Here is a 19,412-nt window from a genome sequence, read left to right as displayed (position 1 = left end):
CTCCACTTTCCGTTGGCCTTCTTCACCATCACTACGTTGGCCAGCCAATCGGGGTATTTGACTTCCCTAATGAAGCCGGCGTTGAGCAATTTCTGTACTTCATCAGTGATCACTTGCCACCGCTCTGTGGCAAAGTTTCTATTCTTCTGCTTCACAGGTCGGTAACGAGAGTCAACGTTCAGCCGATGTGTGATAACTTCGGGATCGATTCTAGACATGTCCTCTGTCGACCAAGTAAATACATAAGCATTATACCTCAGTAGTCGAACAAGCTCCTCTCAGAGTTGGTATCCTAGCAGGGAGCCAACTTGAACCGTCTTTTCGGGATCTTCCTCAAATTGGGGGACCAGGACGAGGTCATATGCTTCCACCATCAATGTCTCGGTCATTGGACGTAGTCCTCGGTAGGATAACTAATAGCAATATCAAGTTGTTTTCTGGTCTCTACATGCCACCCCTATGCCATACTTGGCTGGAAATTTCAAGGCGACATGGTACGTTGACACTACGACCTATAGGGCGTTGAGGGTCGACCTACCGAGGATCACATTGTAAGAGGAGGGGCAACGCACCACGATGAAGTCTACCATGACCGTCGCAATCACATCGTCATCTCCGATCAAGAGAGGAAGAGTTATCCTCCCAGTGGGCATGAGGGACTCTCCCGAAAATCCCATCAAGGGAGTGCTAACTGGTGTAAACCGTTCTCTGTCAATGCCAAGCCTTTTGAATGTATCTTCAAGCACTACATCGGTAGAACTCCCTGTGTTAATTAGGATCCGTCATAGCTCAAAGTTGGCCACTTTGGCTATGACGACCAAGGCGTCATCGTGCGGTGTCTGGACCCCTCAGAGGTCATCGTTAGTGAAGGTGATAGATTTGTGACGCCTCCTCCCGTGACCTCAGTCATCGATCTCACAGAGTCGAGCATATCTTTTCCATTCCGAGCTGCTTTCCCCTCCGAAGGTGGTTCCTCCCGATATCACGTAGATGATGCCAGTTGGGGGGGCCTCGGGGTAGAGGTTGTTGAGCTGACTTCTCCGCTCTTCTTTCCTCTTGGGCTGACTTCTCCTTTCTGTCTACAAAGTCGCTGAGATAACCGCGGCTAATTAGATCTTCGATATGGTTGCACAGGTCAAAATAGTTCTTCGTGGTCCTTGTGGAACTCACAATATTTGTCTCGGTTCCTCTTGTTACTTTGCATCTTCATCTTCTCGGGCCACCTAACATAGTTGTGGTCACGAATTTGCATCAGAACTTCAGACCGCAGAGTATTAAGTGGCGTGAAATTCCGATAGGTCGGCAGAGGGGTGCGAGGCCTATAGTCAGTCTGGCGATCTTGTCACTTGTGGTCTTTGGCTTTGCACATCAGTCTCTCCGACGCACCATGATCTGGGCTTTGAGCGTCGCGACATGGTTGAAAGGGTCAGAGTTCCCATCGTACTTGTCGAATTGGGGGGCTCGCCATCCGACAGGGGGTATCTCGTCCACTATATCCTAGATGAAGGGTAGCTCCTTGGTGAATTGCATGGTGGCCTGCACAGGTTGATCTACGGTGGGAATTGCGCTCTTGTGGGTAGAAGTGCGCTCTAACTCTTCTAGACATTGGCATACCTCTTTAATTTTGGCATCTCTGTTGTTTGGGACTACAGTGTGTATGGCCTCCCTTTTTGGGTCATGTGAGGTGATCCTTGATCGAGCTTGACGCGGCGACGACGACTGAGACTATGAAGGGTAGTGTCCTTTTCCCGAACCTTTCTTTGGCGGGGATGTGCGCTGACTGGTATGTTTGGCTATGGTAGTCCCGCCCACGGGAACGGGTAGTGGCGGCGGGCCTTCAGGTCGTGTCCTGCCTCATACGCTCGGACCGCTCTCCCCTTACGTTTGACCAACGTGTTTTGGGGTCATTGGTCCGAGGATCGTCCATGCACGTCAGGGCATGGGGGGGCAGTCCGGTTGGGTGGCGCGACATACCCTAGTATTTGCACGAATTCGAAGATCTTATCAACATTTTCCTACATGGCTCGGAATTGCGTTGAATCTACTACGGCCAAAGGTTGTGGGGCTTCTTGGTTCTCTCGAGACGGGGAATGACCAGCTGATCGTTCAAACTGGTTTTTAGGCATCTTAATCGCTTTCTTAATTACACGACGAGGGATGAGACTTTCGGGAAAGGCCAATCCGAGGTAATGCACGAACCGATGATGGAAATCATATAGTCTTTGCTGGCAGGTCGGGGCCGAGCTTCAAGGACAAGGCCATGCTTCAAGATCTGTGATCAGGCAAGAAGTCAGAGGCCTGAGGAATTACCCCTAGGTAAGTACTCCGACGCTCAAGTCAGTAGGAGGTGGTGGATGGTCGGACCAAGCTATAGGGATGCTGGTCCAGGCTAATTAGCAGTGTGGGTGTTAGAAGTCCAAAAGTCCCTTACTTCGAGCATGGAATACCTTTTTATAGCCAGAGGATCCGTATCCTAAGTGGAGTAGGTTTCCAGGGAAATTGGGGCAGAGTTCCCTGCTGAGGTTACAGGGGATAGAGTCCTACTCCTCGGCAGAGTTGTCTTCCCATCCCTATCCATTAGGCAGGCTTATCCATGGGGCATAGCTGATGTGCTCGACGGGATCATGGCAATGACGTAGCTCGGCCGGACTCTGCCAACATGGCCGAGCTGTATAGATGGCGAGGGGCCTCATGGCCAGCTCAGCCATGTCCCCAACAATGATTTATAATATAAGGGTTTCTAGCAGATAAGGTCTAGCGAGCCCGATTCGAGATCAAAGACAAGCTGATGAATCAAATTATTGGTTCCAAGAAGTGATCATTGCCCTTCCCTGATGATCGATTAAAAACAGTCATACAAGCAAAGGAAGAGGAAGACGATGAACAGTGTCATTGCCCTTCCTTGAGATTTTTAAAAAAAAGTTATCTTCTTTTGATTATTTTATAAAAACATTATCTTTTATTGATACTTAAGGCAAAAAGTTGCCCTTATCGGCTAGAATCCCTTAAATTTTTCCTAAACAACAACCAACAAACTGTGTTGTGTTGTATTGTGCCTCTAGTATCACATTGTAGCACATTAGCACGTACTCTCTCTCTCTCTCTCTCTCTTATACAATGGAATCACATACTTTCAATTTATTTTAGGGAAAACTCCACCTTATTACCATGAACTTTGGGGGTAGTGTTAAGTTAGTACCCGAACTTTTAAATGTGTTACTATAGTACCTAAACTTTCAAAAAGTGTCAAGTTAGTCCCTATCGTTAACTGACTGTCAGTTATTTATTGAAAATACCAAAATTACCCTTCAAAAGAAGACATTGTTCATTATCTTCTACCATGAGACTGAACTAATTATCATCAAAGAGAGAAAACAGGGAAATAATAACTGAAAGAAAAAAATATATATCTAGACAAGAATGTGTTTTAGATCTAAAGGTAGAAGACAATGACTTCATTAATCTACAATCCCAAACACCTCAACCGGTTTAGTCGGTAGAAGACAATGAACATTGTCTTCTTTTGAAAGGTAGTTTTGACATTTTCAATAGATAACTGGCGGTCAGTTAACGACAAAGATCAACTTGACACTTTTTGAAAGTTTAGGTATTGCATGTGACACGTTTGAAAGTTTAGGTACTAACTTGACACTACCCCCAAAGTTAAGGGTACTAAAGTGAAATTTTCCCTTTTCTTTTATACAATGGAATCATGTACTCTCAATTTATTTGTCACTTAGAAATTGCTTAGACGATTAACATTTGGGCCTCATTCATTTTTCGATGTTTGATAACGTGTTTCCCGGGGCAAGTGGTTCCTTAGCAAAAGTTGCCTACATAACTTTTAAATAAAGTATTCTTATGTGCCATTACTTATTTAGGTAATGTACAATGTAGGAGTGGATCATGGTTTTCAAAACCAGACCAGACCGAATGATCGGACTGGAAAAACTGGGAATCGGTTAGGTGATCAGTTCTGTTTTTCCCAAAGTTTTCCTCAAAAATCGGATTTTCCTCCAAAACTGTTGATTTTGGTCAGCAAACCACTGAACCGGGCAGTTAACCGTTAAAACCATTCTAATAGTTTTAACCTTTTTTTTGTCAAAATGAGCCGAGCGTTTGATTTGAACAGTCAAACTATTCAACCCGATAACCGGACCTTGATCGGTTCAATCACCGGGTTGGTTTTAAAAACCATTGAGTGGGTTACGTTTAAGCAAAGAGGATAAATAACTTATCCACCGTGTAAGGAAGTATCAGTTACCTGTAATAGATACTTCCATGAAAAATCATTTTCAATGATACTATAATAATAGTACGAGAATGCAAATAATTTGGTCAATAGTATGATTGGCTAACGTACCCCCATGAGATATCAATGAATAAACAAGGCCTTGGAGGAGAAATGGCAACGTGGAAGGGCGGGGTGGAGCCCCACAATGACGAATCAAATTGCTATCAGAAATTGGGAGGTGTTTTCTGATGTGGATTGTTTTCGACAAATGAAAAACTTATATGTTGTGGAATACCCTAATTAATAAATACCCACTTGTTCAAGCTTTTTGAAAGCAAATCCTTTAAAAAAGCAAGAAAAAATAAAGGCGGTGTTTGGCATCGGTGAAAATGGTGCCATGTAGGCACCATATTAGAGAAAAGTATGCTAGAAGCAACACCCTCTTGTTTGGTATCATTTTTTTAGAAAAAAAAAAAAATGTTGCTCCAAACCATGCCTTGGAAATCAGGAAAGTGTGTTATAGAACAATGCCAGATTTGATGTTTTCTGGGAAAACGGTGCACACCTGCCAATGACGCCAAACAAAACCAGTGTTGTTTTCTAAAAAAAAAATGACTATATGACAGCACAAGTTCCAAACAAAAAAAAATGGTGCTTATAATTCCACATGTACAATACTGTTTAAAACGGTGTGATGTTCTCAATACCGATGCCAAACACCTACAAAAAACTAGTTGCTTAGTACTGTGCTTTCAAAGCAAAATGTTCAAAGGCCAATGCTACGTTGAAGCCAAAGCTTGAAGGGAAGAAATCATAATTTTTTGACATACTAGGTTAAAGTCTTTCCAATGCATCCAAAACATGTATTAATACATATCTATATCTATATTAGAAAGAGGAAAGAGGGTAAGTGAGGGGGTTCTCTAGCCACTTCATACGCTCCTTCTATTCCTCTCATTTTTCACATATGTAATTATCTATTTTTAAATAAATTATAAAATGTAAGGAATTACAATGAAAACTCCCTTAGATCTTAAAATTTTCTAATAAAATCATTCTCAACCCCCTCCTCCATGAAATCCCTTCTTTCCTCTTACATCTCCATTCTCCCCTTTTGACTCTCTTAATAAGGCAAATGATATTTTTACCATTTAATTGTACACTTGCTCTTATACTGATCACTTGTCTTTCCAAATTCCAATATTCCTTATGTTTTCCATACTTTTAACCTTGAGCAATAGGTCACCCTTATGTCTTTTCATGGACCCTAAGGCAAGGTTTACCAAAAAGGAGCTGTGTTAGGTCTTATTAAGATATTTTTATGGCAACCACCTAGAGGAAATCGTCTTGGTATGGGTTATCTTTTTCCTCCTACTATATGTATATACATTAGTGGTCGTTTGGTAACAGTTGAAATGATTAAACTGAAAAGCTTATTGCTTTGTCTTTCAATAAGTTTTTAATTAAGGAGTTTTGGAGCTCCTTAATAGCTGAAGCCTGAAGTTGATGCTGGAAGAATACTATATCCTTGATTATATTTTATCAGTCAATTCTTTTACCCACTAAAATGCAAAGCAATAAATCATCAACAAATTCAACAGTTCAACACTTATCAAAGGCCCCTTGATATGATATGGTACACCACTATCCATATTACTACGGTAGGATGTTCTATTTGAATCCGGATATCTCCCTCAAGGAGTGGTACTCACATCCACCCCACAGCACTTGCTGCCATAGATTGAGAACATCTCCCCTGAATGAAAACATACAAGTAGGGGGAAGGGAGATATTCCCAACGTGTGGCTGCAACATACTGTCAGTCTGTCAGGTGGATGTAAGGAGAAAATTCACATCCTTTTTACTAACCCAATAGTATGGCAATAACTGTCCTATCTTTGCGTAAAACCTTCTCTCTCATGTGGCCACTATCACACCATCCATTAAACCTCTTCCTTCCATAGAATTTAAAATCTAGAAAATTGAAAAAAACCAAACACTATCGAGTCCTTCCGAGACATTGCTGCTCCAAAGTGGCTTTCCCGTTGCAAGTTGGATTGCCCAAATTAAAGAATTTCACTCATCGGACTTGAATTAAAGTTTGGGCCGTTTGACCCAATAAAATTTTTAGCAAATTTCGAACCCAACCCGATCGACCCAAACTGTACTCCTAATCGGCGGTGGATGTTGATTTACAATGAAGCATGATGACCCCTCTCTATACTCCACAACTGCCCGTTCTTTTTATCTATCACAGATCTAATGGCAGTATCCCCAATTCAAGCTGTACGAAGATCAACTTGCTTTCTCTGTGTAGGTTTTTGATATGTTCTTTATCACCGCATACACGCTACGCTACACCAGTAATGGGAGGAAATGATGAAAGCTATGAATTGACATGTGAGAGGACAGCCCAATCTATGCTCACTACAATAATAATTATGCAAGTGGGTGAACCTCACTTGACCTGATAACATGGGTTTGGTGGTGGCCATGTTTTCAACTTGTGATGATCCTCCCCTTTTTCCAAGGGGGAGAAAGTGAACTAGGGCTGCAATTGAGTGGCCCAACTTGAGCCTAACGATGTAGTTGGGTACTTGGGTTTGAGCTTTCGGGATCCAAGCTGGATTTGGGCAAAAATAAAAAGTCAGGCCAAGATTTGGTTGTCGCCATAGGCAGATTAAGAATTTTCTTAGGGCTACCAACAGAATCCAAAAATCCAGTGCCCAATCCGATCATCCAATTTATTTGATAAAAAGGGAAAATCCCGATTAATACCCTGTATTTTGGGTTTAGTGTAGTGTACAACTTTCAAAACGTACCAATCTTTCATTAACCATCCGTTAACTAACATTTGAAAAGACACAAACACGTTTGGAGTGTCATCTAATTTTATTTGTTAATCATTCAAACATTGATAAAAAATGATCAGTCCCATTGAAACGTGACCCCAACTTTCTTAAATAGAAAAAGGTAAAAATTTGCGATTGTTCATTTTTTACCATGGTTTTTAAAACTGACCTAGAGACCAAACCTGTCAAGGGTCCGATTACTAGGTCAAACGGTCCAACCATTTGAATCGGATGCTTGGCCCATTCTGATAAAAAAATAAAAACCATTCGAATGGTTCAAACGGTTAACCGCCCAGTTCAGTGGTTTACTGACCAAAATCAACGGTTTTTGGGGAAATCCATTTTTTCCAATCCGACCATCCAGTCTAATCCGGTTTTGAAAACCATGTTTTCTATCAACGTTTGGATTGTTGATAAAGAGAATTAGATAACACTAAAAGGGTATTTATGTCTTTTCAAATGCCACTTATTAAATTGTCGTGTTTTAAAGTTCAGAAACCAAAGTGGCATTAGGCCCAAAGTATAAGGTATTAATCGAGAATTTTCCTGATAAAAAATGTAAGTTCAATTTTTGCAATACACTATTGTATAAATAAAGATATTATACAAGGATTTTTCATACAAGTTAAAAATAATTAAAATTTTAAAATTTTCTTTATTTGAATGATAATAAAGTCAACCCTGGTAAAATCTGTCTACGAATTTGCAACACTTGCCCTTGGTTTAGGTGGGAGAGGGCTCCTAAGTCATCAAGTTGGAAGATGACCTCACTAGAGCGAGGAAGTGCTTCACCTAATAATAGCTTAGGGGAAAAAAATGGGCCTCGGTCCTCGTGGCAGTGATATGGTCTAATCAATGTTTTCAAACCGTAGTTGATTTGGATGGTCGAACCGTTCGGCTTGAAAGCCGTTTAAGTAACCGGTTCTGTTTCACCCTTGACCCGTTCTTGGATAAAAAATCATTGACTTGGTCAGAAAACCATTGACCCAGGTGGTTGAACCGTCGATTCGTTTGACCCAGACAGCAGTTCACGGTTTGAGAAATTGCAGATCTGAGACACGAACTCAGATCTGATATCCAAGAAGAATAAGAAAAAATTGCAGATCTCAGAAAAAGAAGAGAAGAAGAAGAAGATCTCAGATTTACATCTGAGAAAAAAATGAAAAATCAATCTCAGATCTGAGATCTCGTATGAGATCTGTCATCTGCGTTGTGTTACCGCTGTCACCGTCACCATCTCATCGCCGCTATTGTTGTTGCAGTCACCGGTGAGCGTCGAATCATTCTCCTCCTCTTCCTTCTTCTTCCCTCCTTCCCTCTTTCTTTCCTTACTTTTCTTTCTCTTCTTTTCTTTTTTTTTTTCCTTTCTCTTTTCTTTCTTTTCGTCTTCTCTTCTTTCTCCATCGACAAAATACTCTTCTCCACTCCTCTAGTCCTCCTTTCTCTGTTTCTCACGACTCATATACTATTTGGCCTTTCCTAATATGAATTGTCTGAACCGTTTGACCCGGATGGTCGAACTGCTGGCCCGGAAACCCGTAGCTGAAATGGTTCTGTTTCCGGGTCAGTTTTTAAAACCTTAGGTCTAATTTCTTACTTACGCGTGACGCAAATGGAAAAGCTCGACGAATGGTTAATATGTGGACATATCCTTGGATACCTACGTTTCTAGGTTATAAAATTCCTATGGTAAAACCTCCAATTTGCGAGCCTGGATCTCCTGCCTACAAGAACCCCGCCCATGTTTATCGCAGCCACACATGAAGAACATCTCATCCTCTGCATAATACTATGTAGCGGGAGATGTTCCCAATTCACGGGGGTGGTGTATTGTGGGTAGGCGTGGGCAAGAGATCCATAGTCCCAATTTGCACTTTGGAGAAGGTGAATGACTAGGGGTGTCCATGGTTCAGATAACCAAACCATGGCCTTTTTTTTGTAAATCAAACCAGTGGTACTAGTTTTTCCATTTCTTCTAAACGAAACCGAATTGATACCACCAGTTAACCGGTCCATCGGTTTATTTGTCGGTTTTTTATATTTATAATATATATTATATAAATATATATGTATAATATTATATTATAAATAATAAATGATATATAATATATTATAAATATTTTAAAATATATAATATATAATATGTTTATAAATAGATCATTATAAATATAATATAAGTATATGTTTATATATGTAATGAATATATATTTATATATAATATATAAAAAATATGTGACATATTATATATATACCAATCGGTTCGATTAACCGCACTATGAATGACCTGTTGTGTCAGTCTGGGAGTGAGTGGGACTATCAAAAGCTTAACAGTGTTTTTTCCCCGGTTGTAGAGGAGATGTTAACATTCCTCACGATTTTGTGGCTGACAGACTTGTTTGGATGTTTAGTAGATATGGGCAGTTTTCAGTAAGATCTACTTATCATAATTCATGAAAATGGTTTGGATGGGGAGTTGAGGAATTTGTCTAGTTTGAATCAAACCTCTGATAACTCTGTTATTTGGAATCACAGTAGGAGCCATTCCTTAGAATTAAGATTTTTATGTGGAAAATTTTTAAAGGATAGCCTCCCTGTTATGAGCAATCTGCACAAGAGGAAAAAAGTCCGTCTGCTAGTAGTCCTATACGCCAGAAATGAATCCAAATGAATCTATTGCTCATACTATTCTTAATTTGTTGTAGTGCTGCAACCCGTGTGGATGGGCTCCCAGCTGGGATTTTGTTTTGATGAGAATTTAAACTTATCAGTTCGTGGCCTGGTACCTCATTGGCTTAAGGATAACTCCCTCTCGAAGATGGACAAAAGGAACTTAATTTTTCATTTCTCTGTGGTTGCTTGGCAGATCTGGAATAATAGAAAAAAAGTATTTCATTTATAATGGGAATTGTCCGAACTCTAATGCTGGTGTTTTTATTTTTGATAATAATACAACAGGTTTCATTGTTAGCATCGTATTTTCTATCGATTGAACATATCTCCCATCGTTTAGTTGTTTCAGAACTACCATTTTTAGGATCGGCATTCTAGATCTACCATTTATGTACAGGAATCTCCCGCCCAGGTTCATATGCAGTGGTCATCTCCTTCGTTTTCCCGTTGGATTCATGTCTTCAATTTTCTTTTCATTCTATTCTTGTTTTCCTTAATTCTTTTTTTCAGTTTGAATCAGAAAACAAGTGGGATCCTCCGATCGGTTCAGCCTGAAGTAACAAATCCCTTATTGTGCATCCCTATACAGATCAGTTTTTGTTTGTGTACTCCTATACAGTTCGGTTTCTGTTGTCACCAATGAAGCAATGGTGTGTTGGCCTGTCCCTTGCAACATTAATAAATGAGAATTGCAATGGGAATGTTGATCAATGGATCTTGTATTTTGTTGATTAAAGTTTCCTAGAAAACAAACGTGGAAGATGAATTTTAATCATATTGTTTCTTGAAAAATAAATATGGGATGCAAAATTGAGAAAAAAATATATTCCTTTCTCATCTGTCTTTCTCGACAATCAAACAGACCATAAAGATAATGCCACACACCAAACACCCCTTGATTTAAAAGCAAATAAAAAATAGTTCGTTTATGAACATATATTCTTGGTTGTATGGGTATATTTTATTGGAGACGACAAAGATTACATCGAGGCCGAAAATGGTGGCATAATCCATGATCAGAAAATTCAAGAAGGTTTATGTGAAAGTTGAAACTAATAATAGCTGAGGGGAGAATGGTGTTTGTGGTAGAGTTCGCTGATAGTAGAACCGATGGTTATGTTTACCGAGGCAGAAGCTAGGTTTTTTGAGGACTTAGGTTGTGTTCACCCATATGGTTAATTTTGTTCAGCAAATTGAACATGAATTTGTTGACATGGCGGTTGTTTTTGTCAAGATTTTAAAAACCAATTCAGAAATAGAACCATTTTGATCATTGATATTCGGGCTAGCAGTTCTGATGTTCAGGTGGAACGGTTCAAGTATTTTGACGTTTTAGATTGAAATATTAGGGTTGTATCTCTCTTCTTGTATGAGAAAAGAGAGAGAGCTAGGTGGCTATTGGCTGAGAAAACAAGAAAAAAAAGGAATGAATGAATGAAAAGAAAAAAAAAAAGAAAAAAGAGGAAAAAAGGGAAATGAAAGAAAGAGTGAAAGAAAGAAAAAAAAGAAAAAGAAGGCAATAGTGATGATGATGGTAATGGTAACAACCACGGCAACATATATCTCTCTGATCTCATCAGTCTGAGCTCTCTCTCTCTCTTTGATATGATCTAAGATCGTGTCCCAGTTCCTCCCCCACCAATCTCCTTTTCTCTCTATTAATAATCTTAAAAAATTAAATATTTTTTTTATTAAACTATAAATCGCTATTGGAGTCAAGCGATTTAAAAGTTTGACCATCCAAATCAACAGTTCTCTAACCAATTCAATGTTTTTCTAAATCGGTCCAATCTAAAAACAGATAAAAAAAACATGACTAATTCTCAAGTCAAACAATTTGACTGTCCAGTCCAGTCCAGTTTTTAAAATATTGGTTTTTGTTTAGAAGTATAAATTAAGTCGTGTCAGACCAATATGACACAACTTTGTGGACCACCCATTCTTTAGTGAGCTAGCCATAAGTCTTGTAGGTTGTGCCTGCTTCCTCCAAGATCCTTTAGAGGTCAGACCCAATACAATCCACGGCACGAGACCAAGCAGGCCCAGTCCAGGTCAGGTTGTGTTGTAGGCAGGCTAGGCCATGAAAGGCATATTTAAAAAAATGAAAAAAAAATAATAAACATTTTAAAATAAATTAATAAAATAGATAAAATTTTGAAAAAAAAACTTAAATTTTTATTTTATATGAAATATTGATGTATATTATTGTTTATATATGAAATAAAAAATAAATTAAAAAATTATAATACAATTAAAATAATATAATATAATATAATAAAAAATAAAAATGTATATATAAAAATATATTTAATCATTATTACACATTTTAAAAATCCAAACCCAACACAGCTCGGATGTATGCACGGTCCGGCCCAATTTAGACCTCAATAACACAACCTTTGTTTTGAAAAAAAAAAAATAATCAACCATAATGACGAACACACGCTAGGTTAAATCGATATTAAAAGAAGAGAGAATGCTAAGATGGAGTCGGGCTCATTGAGGATGTTTAGCAATATTAACTGTGTTTTTCCCCCGACTCTTTAAGTTAGAATTATCAGCAATTAAGCACAACAAAAAAAAGCTTGTTTTGGTTCTTATTTTGAAAACAAAAAAAAAAAATAGTGGTTATTGGATTTGGGAAATAATTGAGCCTTGGAAATTTGGTGTTCAAACAAGTGAACAACTTGGGTTGGGCTGGAATTGAATTCAACCCCTTCCATCCTATCTCAGTTGAGATCAATTCCTTTTAGGCCCATGTTCGGAGTTGAGATTTTATAGGCAGATGATCTGGACTCCCAACATCGACCTAAAAGGCTAAAACCCAAAAATCCAAGCCTAAGCTTGATTTTCTTCATCTATATGCAGCCCACAAGTCGAAGCAGAAGACTTTATAAATGTCACATTTATATTATCTTCATCTTCATTAACACCAATGCTTGCCTCAGCTTGACGTCTAGACGACCAAGAGAATTTCTCTCTCTCGCTCTCTCTCTCTCTCTCTCTCTCTCTCGCTCTCTCGCTCTTGATACTATAGTGTTTCCTTGCTTATAATTTACAAGAGCTGGCAGTCTGGCACAACATCAGAATACATGGTTGACACCCAACTAATTACAAATTTACAACTTACAAGTTAGAATCTCTAATTTAATGTGGTTTCAAAGCAGATACAACCCCATCTTCCATGCCTTTTGGTTGAGGATCCGGCTATAGATAAAACCAGAAAAACTTGGCATCGTTTAGCTATCCTATACTATACTATCCAGCTAGTATATATGAATCAACTTCACAGACTCACAGTTGACAGCTTTAACTTCTTTCGTATTTACAAACAGAAAGCGCAAACAGAGAAAGGGCACCAACTGGTCCATTTCACTCCCTGCCGACTCCTGAGTCCTGACTCGTTTCATTAATCTGTCTCGTGGTCTGGCGCAGGTGAATACCAAGCGGGGAATTTACCCTTGGTTCTGAGGAGCCTGGTGTAGGGTGAGTCTGGCATTCTGCCTTTCTCTTCCTCTTCCAGCTCTTCCTGCGATTTGGGCAGTCCGTCTGGCACCGGAAAAGGTTTCTTTCTTTCTTTCTCAGTGCTCGATTGCTTCCTCGATTCAGCATCCTCCTTTTTCCTCTTATTAATAGCCGAAATCCCGTGAACGCAGTCGATGAGCGACTTAATTCCTCCCGACTGAATAAGCAGCTTCTCAATTTCTTCTTTAGGCAACTTCCTCTGTGTATTACAAGTTAGGATCATAAAACTTTTCAACATTAATTATTGTCTCGCCCCATTATCAATCAACTCTAAGAAAATTATAAAAGCCGACTCACTTCGAGATCTTTCAATTCGAAATAGGCTCTCCAACAGCTGTAGGACGCATCTCCTTCAAGCGTCGAACAATAATCTGAAGGAAAAATTAAGAAACATAAACAGTTTAACGAAACTCCACATGAAAATTAAAAACCTGAAAACCCATAAATTACGAATACAAGTTAGAAAACAGAACAAACACCTAACCGACAAAATCTCTACCGATTACGAGCGGAATGAAAAGGAAATAATTAAGAGTTTTGGGATACCGGCAAGATCGTTTTCAGTCTTCTGTATTAGGGAGGGCTCCTTAAGACGTCGATCGATCTTGCTTCTGCTGAAAGGTTCGAGCTTTGGGATATAAGCATGGCTTCTCGAAGAAGAACAGATGGTCGATACAGCTCTCGAAGATGACCTCGATCGGTGAAGATCGTTAGATTCCAGAATTGCAGAACTGCTAGACGACGAAGGTAGAGGAACAGATCTCAACATTTTTCCTTCGTTCTGGTTTCATCAATGCATGCTTCTCAGAGCAAAGTTATGTCCTTTATATTAACACAAAACAGGAGAAGCCGTTGATTGAAGGAAAGAAAGGACGTTGTAGCCAACGGATAAGGACGTTGTAGCCAACGGATAAGGATGAAAAAAATAATATTTTATTATTATCGTTAAATTCTAAATCCGGTTTTTAAAAGAGGGGGTTATGTCATAACTCTCAATGGCCGATGGATAATCGCTAAGAGAGGGAAAATACAGGATCTAAGCCGTTGGTTTTGAAGGCAAACAGCGTCTCGTAGGGGTGGATTCCCTTAAGCTAATAAGCTAAACTGAGTGACGTACGGATTGCGTACTAAAATGAGCAAGTGTAGGAATATCAGGCGGAGTGTCTTCTCCGTGACGATGAACGCGGCGACGTGAATTGGAGAAACAGTGGGCGGTTTGCGTGAACTAAACGGATAACCACCGAATGTAGAAGTTCAATAAATAGTCGTTCGTTATCGTTGCACTTTTTTTTTGAGACAGAGGACAGGTGCCCGGTGGATGATAACGTAGTAGGACGACATAGCGGATTAAAATAGGGGACCGGTGGTTTAGGGTAACAGCATACAGGTAAGGTTGTAGGTTGAAGGAACAGAAGCAATAAAATAAGAGGGAAGAGGAAGAAGAGACGGGTGTTAGAGGTGTTATCACTTATCATTCCACCGTTCCACGCATCGCACGATATCAAGGCCATGTTTGGGAGTGCTAAGTGTTTATTTAGTCAGATAACACCATTTAATACTGTTTTTTTTTTTTAAGGTTATTTAATACTTGTTCATGTTTGGAAAATAAGTCTAAAATAAATGTTTATTTTAAAAATAAGGACTTATTTTTAAGTTCAAATTCAAATCTATGAAGCTGAAAAGATATGATATAGAAAACGTTTTGATCAATCAAAATCCACCCCATAAATTTTGATAAATAATACTTGATTGGCTACCGGTTTATGATTTTAGTTGATTGGTAATAAGTTTTTCAGATATCATATATTTTCTATATCATAATCGTACCTGTATATAATAGGAAAAAGTAATCTACAGCTCACAGCCCATATAATAAGCATATATATTCCATTTTTTTTTATTTCAAAATCATCTCTAGTTTAATTTTATAAAAGTGTTTTTATAAAAATATTTTTATAAAAGTAATTTAATAAAAGTACTTTCATAAAGGTATATTTTGAAATTAAAAAAAAAATGAAAGACAAATTAGTCACAAATGCTTATTTAAGTGCTTCTTAGAGAAAAAGATTATCAAACGCCCAATATAAAATAAACGATTGAAAAAGTTGGATGCCAAAAATTAATAACTGCTTATTTGAATAAGCACTTATTTTTAACATAAAGGAATCCCAAACGTATCACAAGTCCAATGATGTCTCAAGACATGTACAGCAATATAATTTATGAAGTCCTTATATGTAACTTAACCTAACATTATCTATGTATAGTACTAGTGCCCTTTGTTTGTCAAGTAAAGGCATTATTTTATGGTTGGATAGGCTATGTTGTTTTTTATTAATTTTTGTTAATTATTAAATTAAATTTATTTTTACTAATTAATCTTAAAATAATGATAATAATAATAATCATATATTAATTCTACCTTATTTTCAATAGAATCTATTTTGAATAATTAAAGGGAATTTAAATTATCCAAGTTATAATTAATTATTATAATGATATTAAGTGAATTTTGTTTAAAATGTACCATCTAACTCTCTCATGTACACGACATGGGTCATGGGAAATAGGTTTAAGGAAATTAAAGTAAAAGGAGCGCTAAAATAGGTTTTGGGAAAATGTAATTTTCCTTGACAATAAAAGAAAAAAGTACTAATATTTACGAATAATTAATTAAAATAAAAAACCAATAGTTTTATTGTTATTAAGAAAATTCTCAAAAATAATTTTCATAAAATTATAAATCTCAAATTAATTTTTACCACTATTAATTTTAGGTTATTATAATGCTAGTTTTGGTTAATTTATAGGAAATACTGATAATTTACTATTAAATATTAATTATAAAAAACAATAACTCATTGTAACTTCTCGTTGAATTTAAAAAAGAAAGCTAATATATGGTAATTTACAATAATTATTACTAATTTATGGTTAAATTAAAAGAAGAAAAATATCAATAATTTCCTCGTAATTTACAATTAAATTACCAGCAGGTGTCTCCTTGTCTAAATCTGATGGCGATCCTCTCCCTGACCCGGCTGATAGGGTTGTTCATAAGAAGACCCAACCCGATCAAACCAACCAACCTGGGCTGACCCTACCTGAGTCGGTCGGGTTTTCTTTAGCACAGGTCGGTTTCAGGTTATAAAAAATCATAAACCGATGATTCAGTTCGTTTTCGATTTTCATGTGTAAAAACCAAAATTGACTCGAACCGAACCGACTTAGTAGTTAGTTTCTAGTTAGTAGTTACAATCTACTTAGTTCCTAATTAACTAAGTTGTCTCTATCCTAATTACAACTTATTTAACTAAGTTGTCTCTCAAACTCTGCTCCCTCCACAATTGGATCTATGGATGGGCCACAAAATATCAAGGAAATGTTGGTTTCCTTTGGGAATGTAGAGCCAGAAATGAACACTTGAACAACAACTAAGTCACCTAAGTAGAGCCGAAACCAACCCAAATCAACTCAAACCGATCAAGTCGGTTTTGTTTAACACAGGATCAATTTCAGTTTCAATTTTAAGTAACTCGACTAAATCGGGCCAGTTGGAAAAACATCAATAAACCGACTAAACCTGACCCATAAACAGCCCTACCGGATGAGTACACACGCACAATGGGTGCCCTTCATTATATTCTTCTCACACTAAAGTGAATCAATTCATGCATAGTCCCACCAATGTCCATTGGGCCCTTCGCTATTTGAAGTATACCTGGACTTTGTATTCACCATAGATCGTTCTACTAATCTCTCATTATCTCCACATTGCGATGATGATTGGACAGGTTGCCCCATGACAACAAGTCACAAAAGTGGTTCATGGGCCCAACCACTCAAATTCCATCTCCTTGTCCTTCAAGAAACATGCCACAATTTCCTGTTAGAGTACCTGGGCTGAATACCGCACCCTTGCTATTACAGTTTCCGAGGTACTTTGGCTACAATAATTTTTAGATGAATTGCACAATCTAAGCTCCTCTTCGCTGGTGCTCTGGTGTAATGGCATCAGCGCTATATACCTGTCATCTAATCCAGTTTTTCACACCCATTCCAAACACGTATGAGGACATTGCGTGTCAGCACGTTCAGTTTCAGTGCTTTGCTATCTGAAAATGATCGAAATTGACCACAAGGGCAAGGATGCAAAGTTATTGGAGTAGGGTGTCATCTAGTCTCGGCACCTCGGCATAGAGGCCCTAGGTGATCCCAAGGACATAGATTCTGATGGTTAAGTCAGTAATGTCAAAGGAAAATAAGGTGAATTTGAAAGCTTAGTGAGATGAGGTGAGAATTCGTATAAAGAGCTAGTGAGCTCGTAAGAAGAGCTAGAGAGCTTATATGTATGAGCAGGAGAGCTCTTATGGATGGGCTGAAGAGATCTATGTGATGAGCTGAAGAGCTCATAGGGGGAGCTTGTGAACTCTATGTGTTGAGGTGTCCGGCCTGTCTTGTTCATAGTAGCATACTACCATGTTCCGTTGTGTCCAAATGAATGGGGGACTCATGTATTTATAGGAGAGAGGCTTCATCGAAGAATCGACATGTCTCTCACACGTGGTCGGAGCTTAGTTCACCTGTCATGCCCTCAATTGACATGCTGTGTGCACGTGGTAGGCAGTGGGCCTGTATTGAGTGTATTGGCATTGACATTTTGATTAGCTCAATCATGTGTTGCTTGTGCATGCTATGAATTGGTGTCAGATCAGCTCGTTAGGACTATATCAGCTCATAACTCGTCAAGATTGGGTCAACTCGTCAATTGGCAACTTTGGCCCCCAATATGCTGTCACTTGCTGGTTTCTAACTGGTGGTCGGTTTTGGCCATATCACTATCCATTTCATTTCTTCTTGGGACCAATTTGTTGATGTCTTTACTAGGTCCCTTGCTAGTCCTCGCCTTTCTTTTATTTGTGGCAAGTTGAAGATTGCTATCCCCACCTTCAACTTGAAGGGGGTGTTAGTGATATAATGTAACCATGCCACTCACCCCATGCCATTCTCAAGAGATCAAGTCCAATGTTGTCTCCCCAACAGGATAAACATGCACATTGAGATAACTCATGAAGTCTTAATTTCCTTGTAACTTAACCTCTCATTCTATTGTTGTAACCATTTGCAGATACTATGTGACACGTGTACAGGTTTGTTTTGAATTCTTTACAAGTATAAATATATGAACCTCCACAAGAATTACATCAAAGGAGTTCTTAATATTTCTGGCACTGTGTTCTTATAAGGGTGAAAGAGGAGGAGAAAGAGAGGAAAGAGGTGTAGCAATAAGCTATTTTTGTTTTCATTGCCACCTCTATTATGTTCAATGGTGAAGAAGTGGAGGAAGGAAATAGAATAAAAGAGAAAGAAAAAAAAAATGAAAGAGGAGAAGGAGGAGGGAGAGCATGGGGAAGATGAGACAGCTGAACTCTCACACGGTCATACTTGGGAGACAAACCCAAAGAGGGCATTTTACATGTGTTAGGTTGGCACGACCTACATTTTTGTGTTGCCTGCACTGTTATGGGCTGTACCGGCATGGTCCATGCAGGTTGGGGATAGGGCGCAGCACAAGTCTGGGTTTGTGGCCCGTGGGCCTTGCGCCAGACTGAGCCATCCCATATTATTTCATTTTTCTTTATTTTTTTTGTTTTTGCTGTAAAAAAATAAAAGGCTCAAACACAAAAAATAATGAAAATTACAAATTCAATGATTGTAACAATAATTTGAAAAAAAAAATAATCTTAAAATTTCATTTCATGTGAATAATTATTTTATACAATAAAAATATAAGATGATTAAATAAAATTAAAAAATATATAATAAAATTGAAAATTTCTATAACAAAATAGAAAAAAATTACAAATAACTTTCCAGGTACAAATAAAATTGATGAAAATATCAAATTTTACAATAATATAAAAAGTTTTCTTCAAGTCCCTCTAAGTCGTGATACAAGATGACATGTCATGTCCTCTTTTGAAAAATGCACATACTTCGATGACATGTCATGTCTGCATTCAACAAATCTTTTGGAAAAATGCACATATTTCGATGTTTCATCCATCATTTAGCTCATCCTCTCTTCTATCTACTATGGACATTGGAGGGCTTATTATCATGTGCCATAG

The 19,412-nt window shown here is 38.2% G+C and overlaps 1 protein-coding gene across 1 annotated transcript; it reads right to left on the bottom strand.

The window, feature by feature from the left end:
• Window positions 1-12,829: 12,829 nt before the first annotated feature.
• Window positions 12,830-14,339, bottom strand: LOC148851068 (CCG-binding protein 1-like). The gene is made up of 3 exons (XM_088946931.1): window positions 13,828-14,339; window positions 13,579-13,652; window positions 12,830-13,480 (listed from the first exon to the last, which is right to left on the bottom strand). Exons 1-3 carry the CDS (start codon window positions 14,048-14,050, stop codon window positions 13,166-13,168), a joined length of 612 nt encoding a protein of 203 aa, XP_088803057.1. The 5' UTR covers window positions 14,051-14,339; the 3' UTR covers window positions 12,830-13,165.
• Between the last annotated feature and the right edge of the window lie 5,073 nt (window positions 14,340-19,412).

Source organism: Nelumbo lutea, chromosome 5, assembly GCF_056320005.1.
Source record: "Nelumbo lutea isolate HS-2025 chromosome 5, American lotus-T2T, whole genome shotgun sequence".
Taxonomy (NCBI): Eukaryota; Viridiplantae; Streptophyta; class Magnoliopsida; order Proteales; family Nelumbonaceae; genus Nelumbo; species Nelumbo lutea.
The sequence above is the reverse complement of the archived record's forward strand: the minus strand, read 5'-3'. Positions and strand labels throughout refer to the sequence as shown.

Coding starts and splice junctions, on each gene's coding strand:
- LOC148851068 (XM_088946931.1), bottom strand. CDS start 14,050: ATGTTGAGATCTGTTCCTCTACCTTCGTCGTCTAGCAGTTCTGCAATT. Junction 13,653..13,827: donor GACTGAAAACGATCTTGCCG/GTATCCCAAAAC, acceptor TTTTTCCTTCAG/ATTATTGTTCGACGCTTGAA. Junction 13,481..13,578: donor TCGAATTGAAAGATCTCGAA/GTGAGTCGGCTT, acceptor TGTAATACACAG/AGGAAGTTGCCTAAAGAAGA.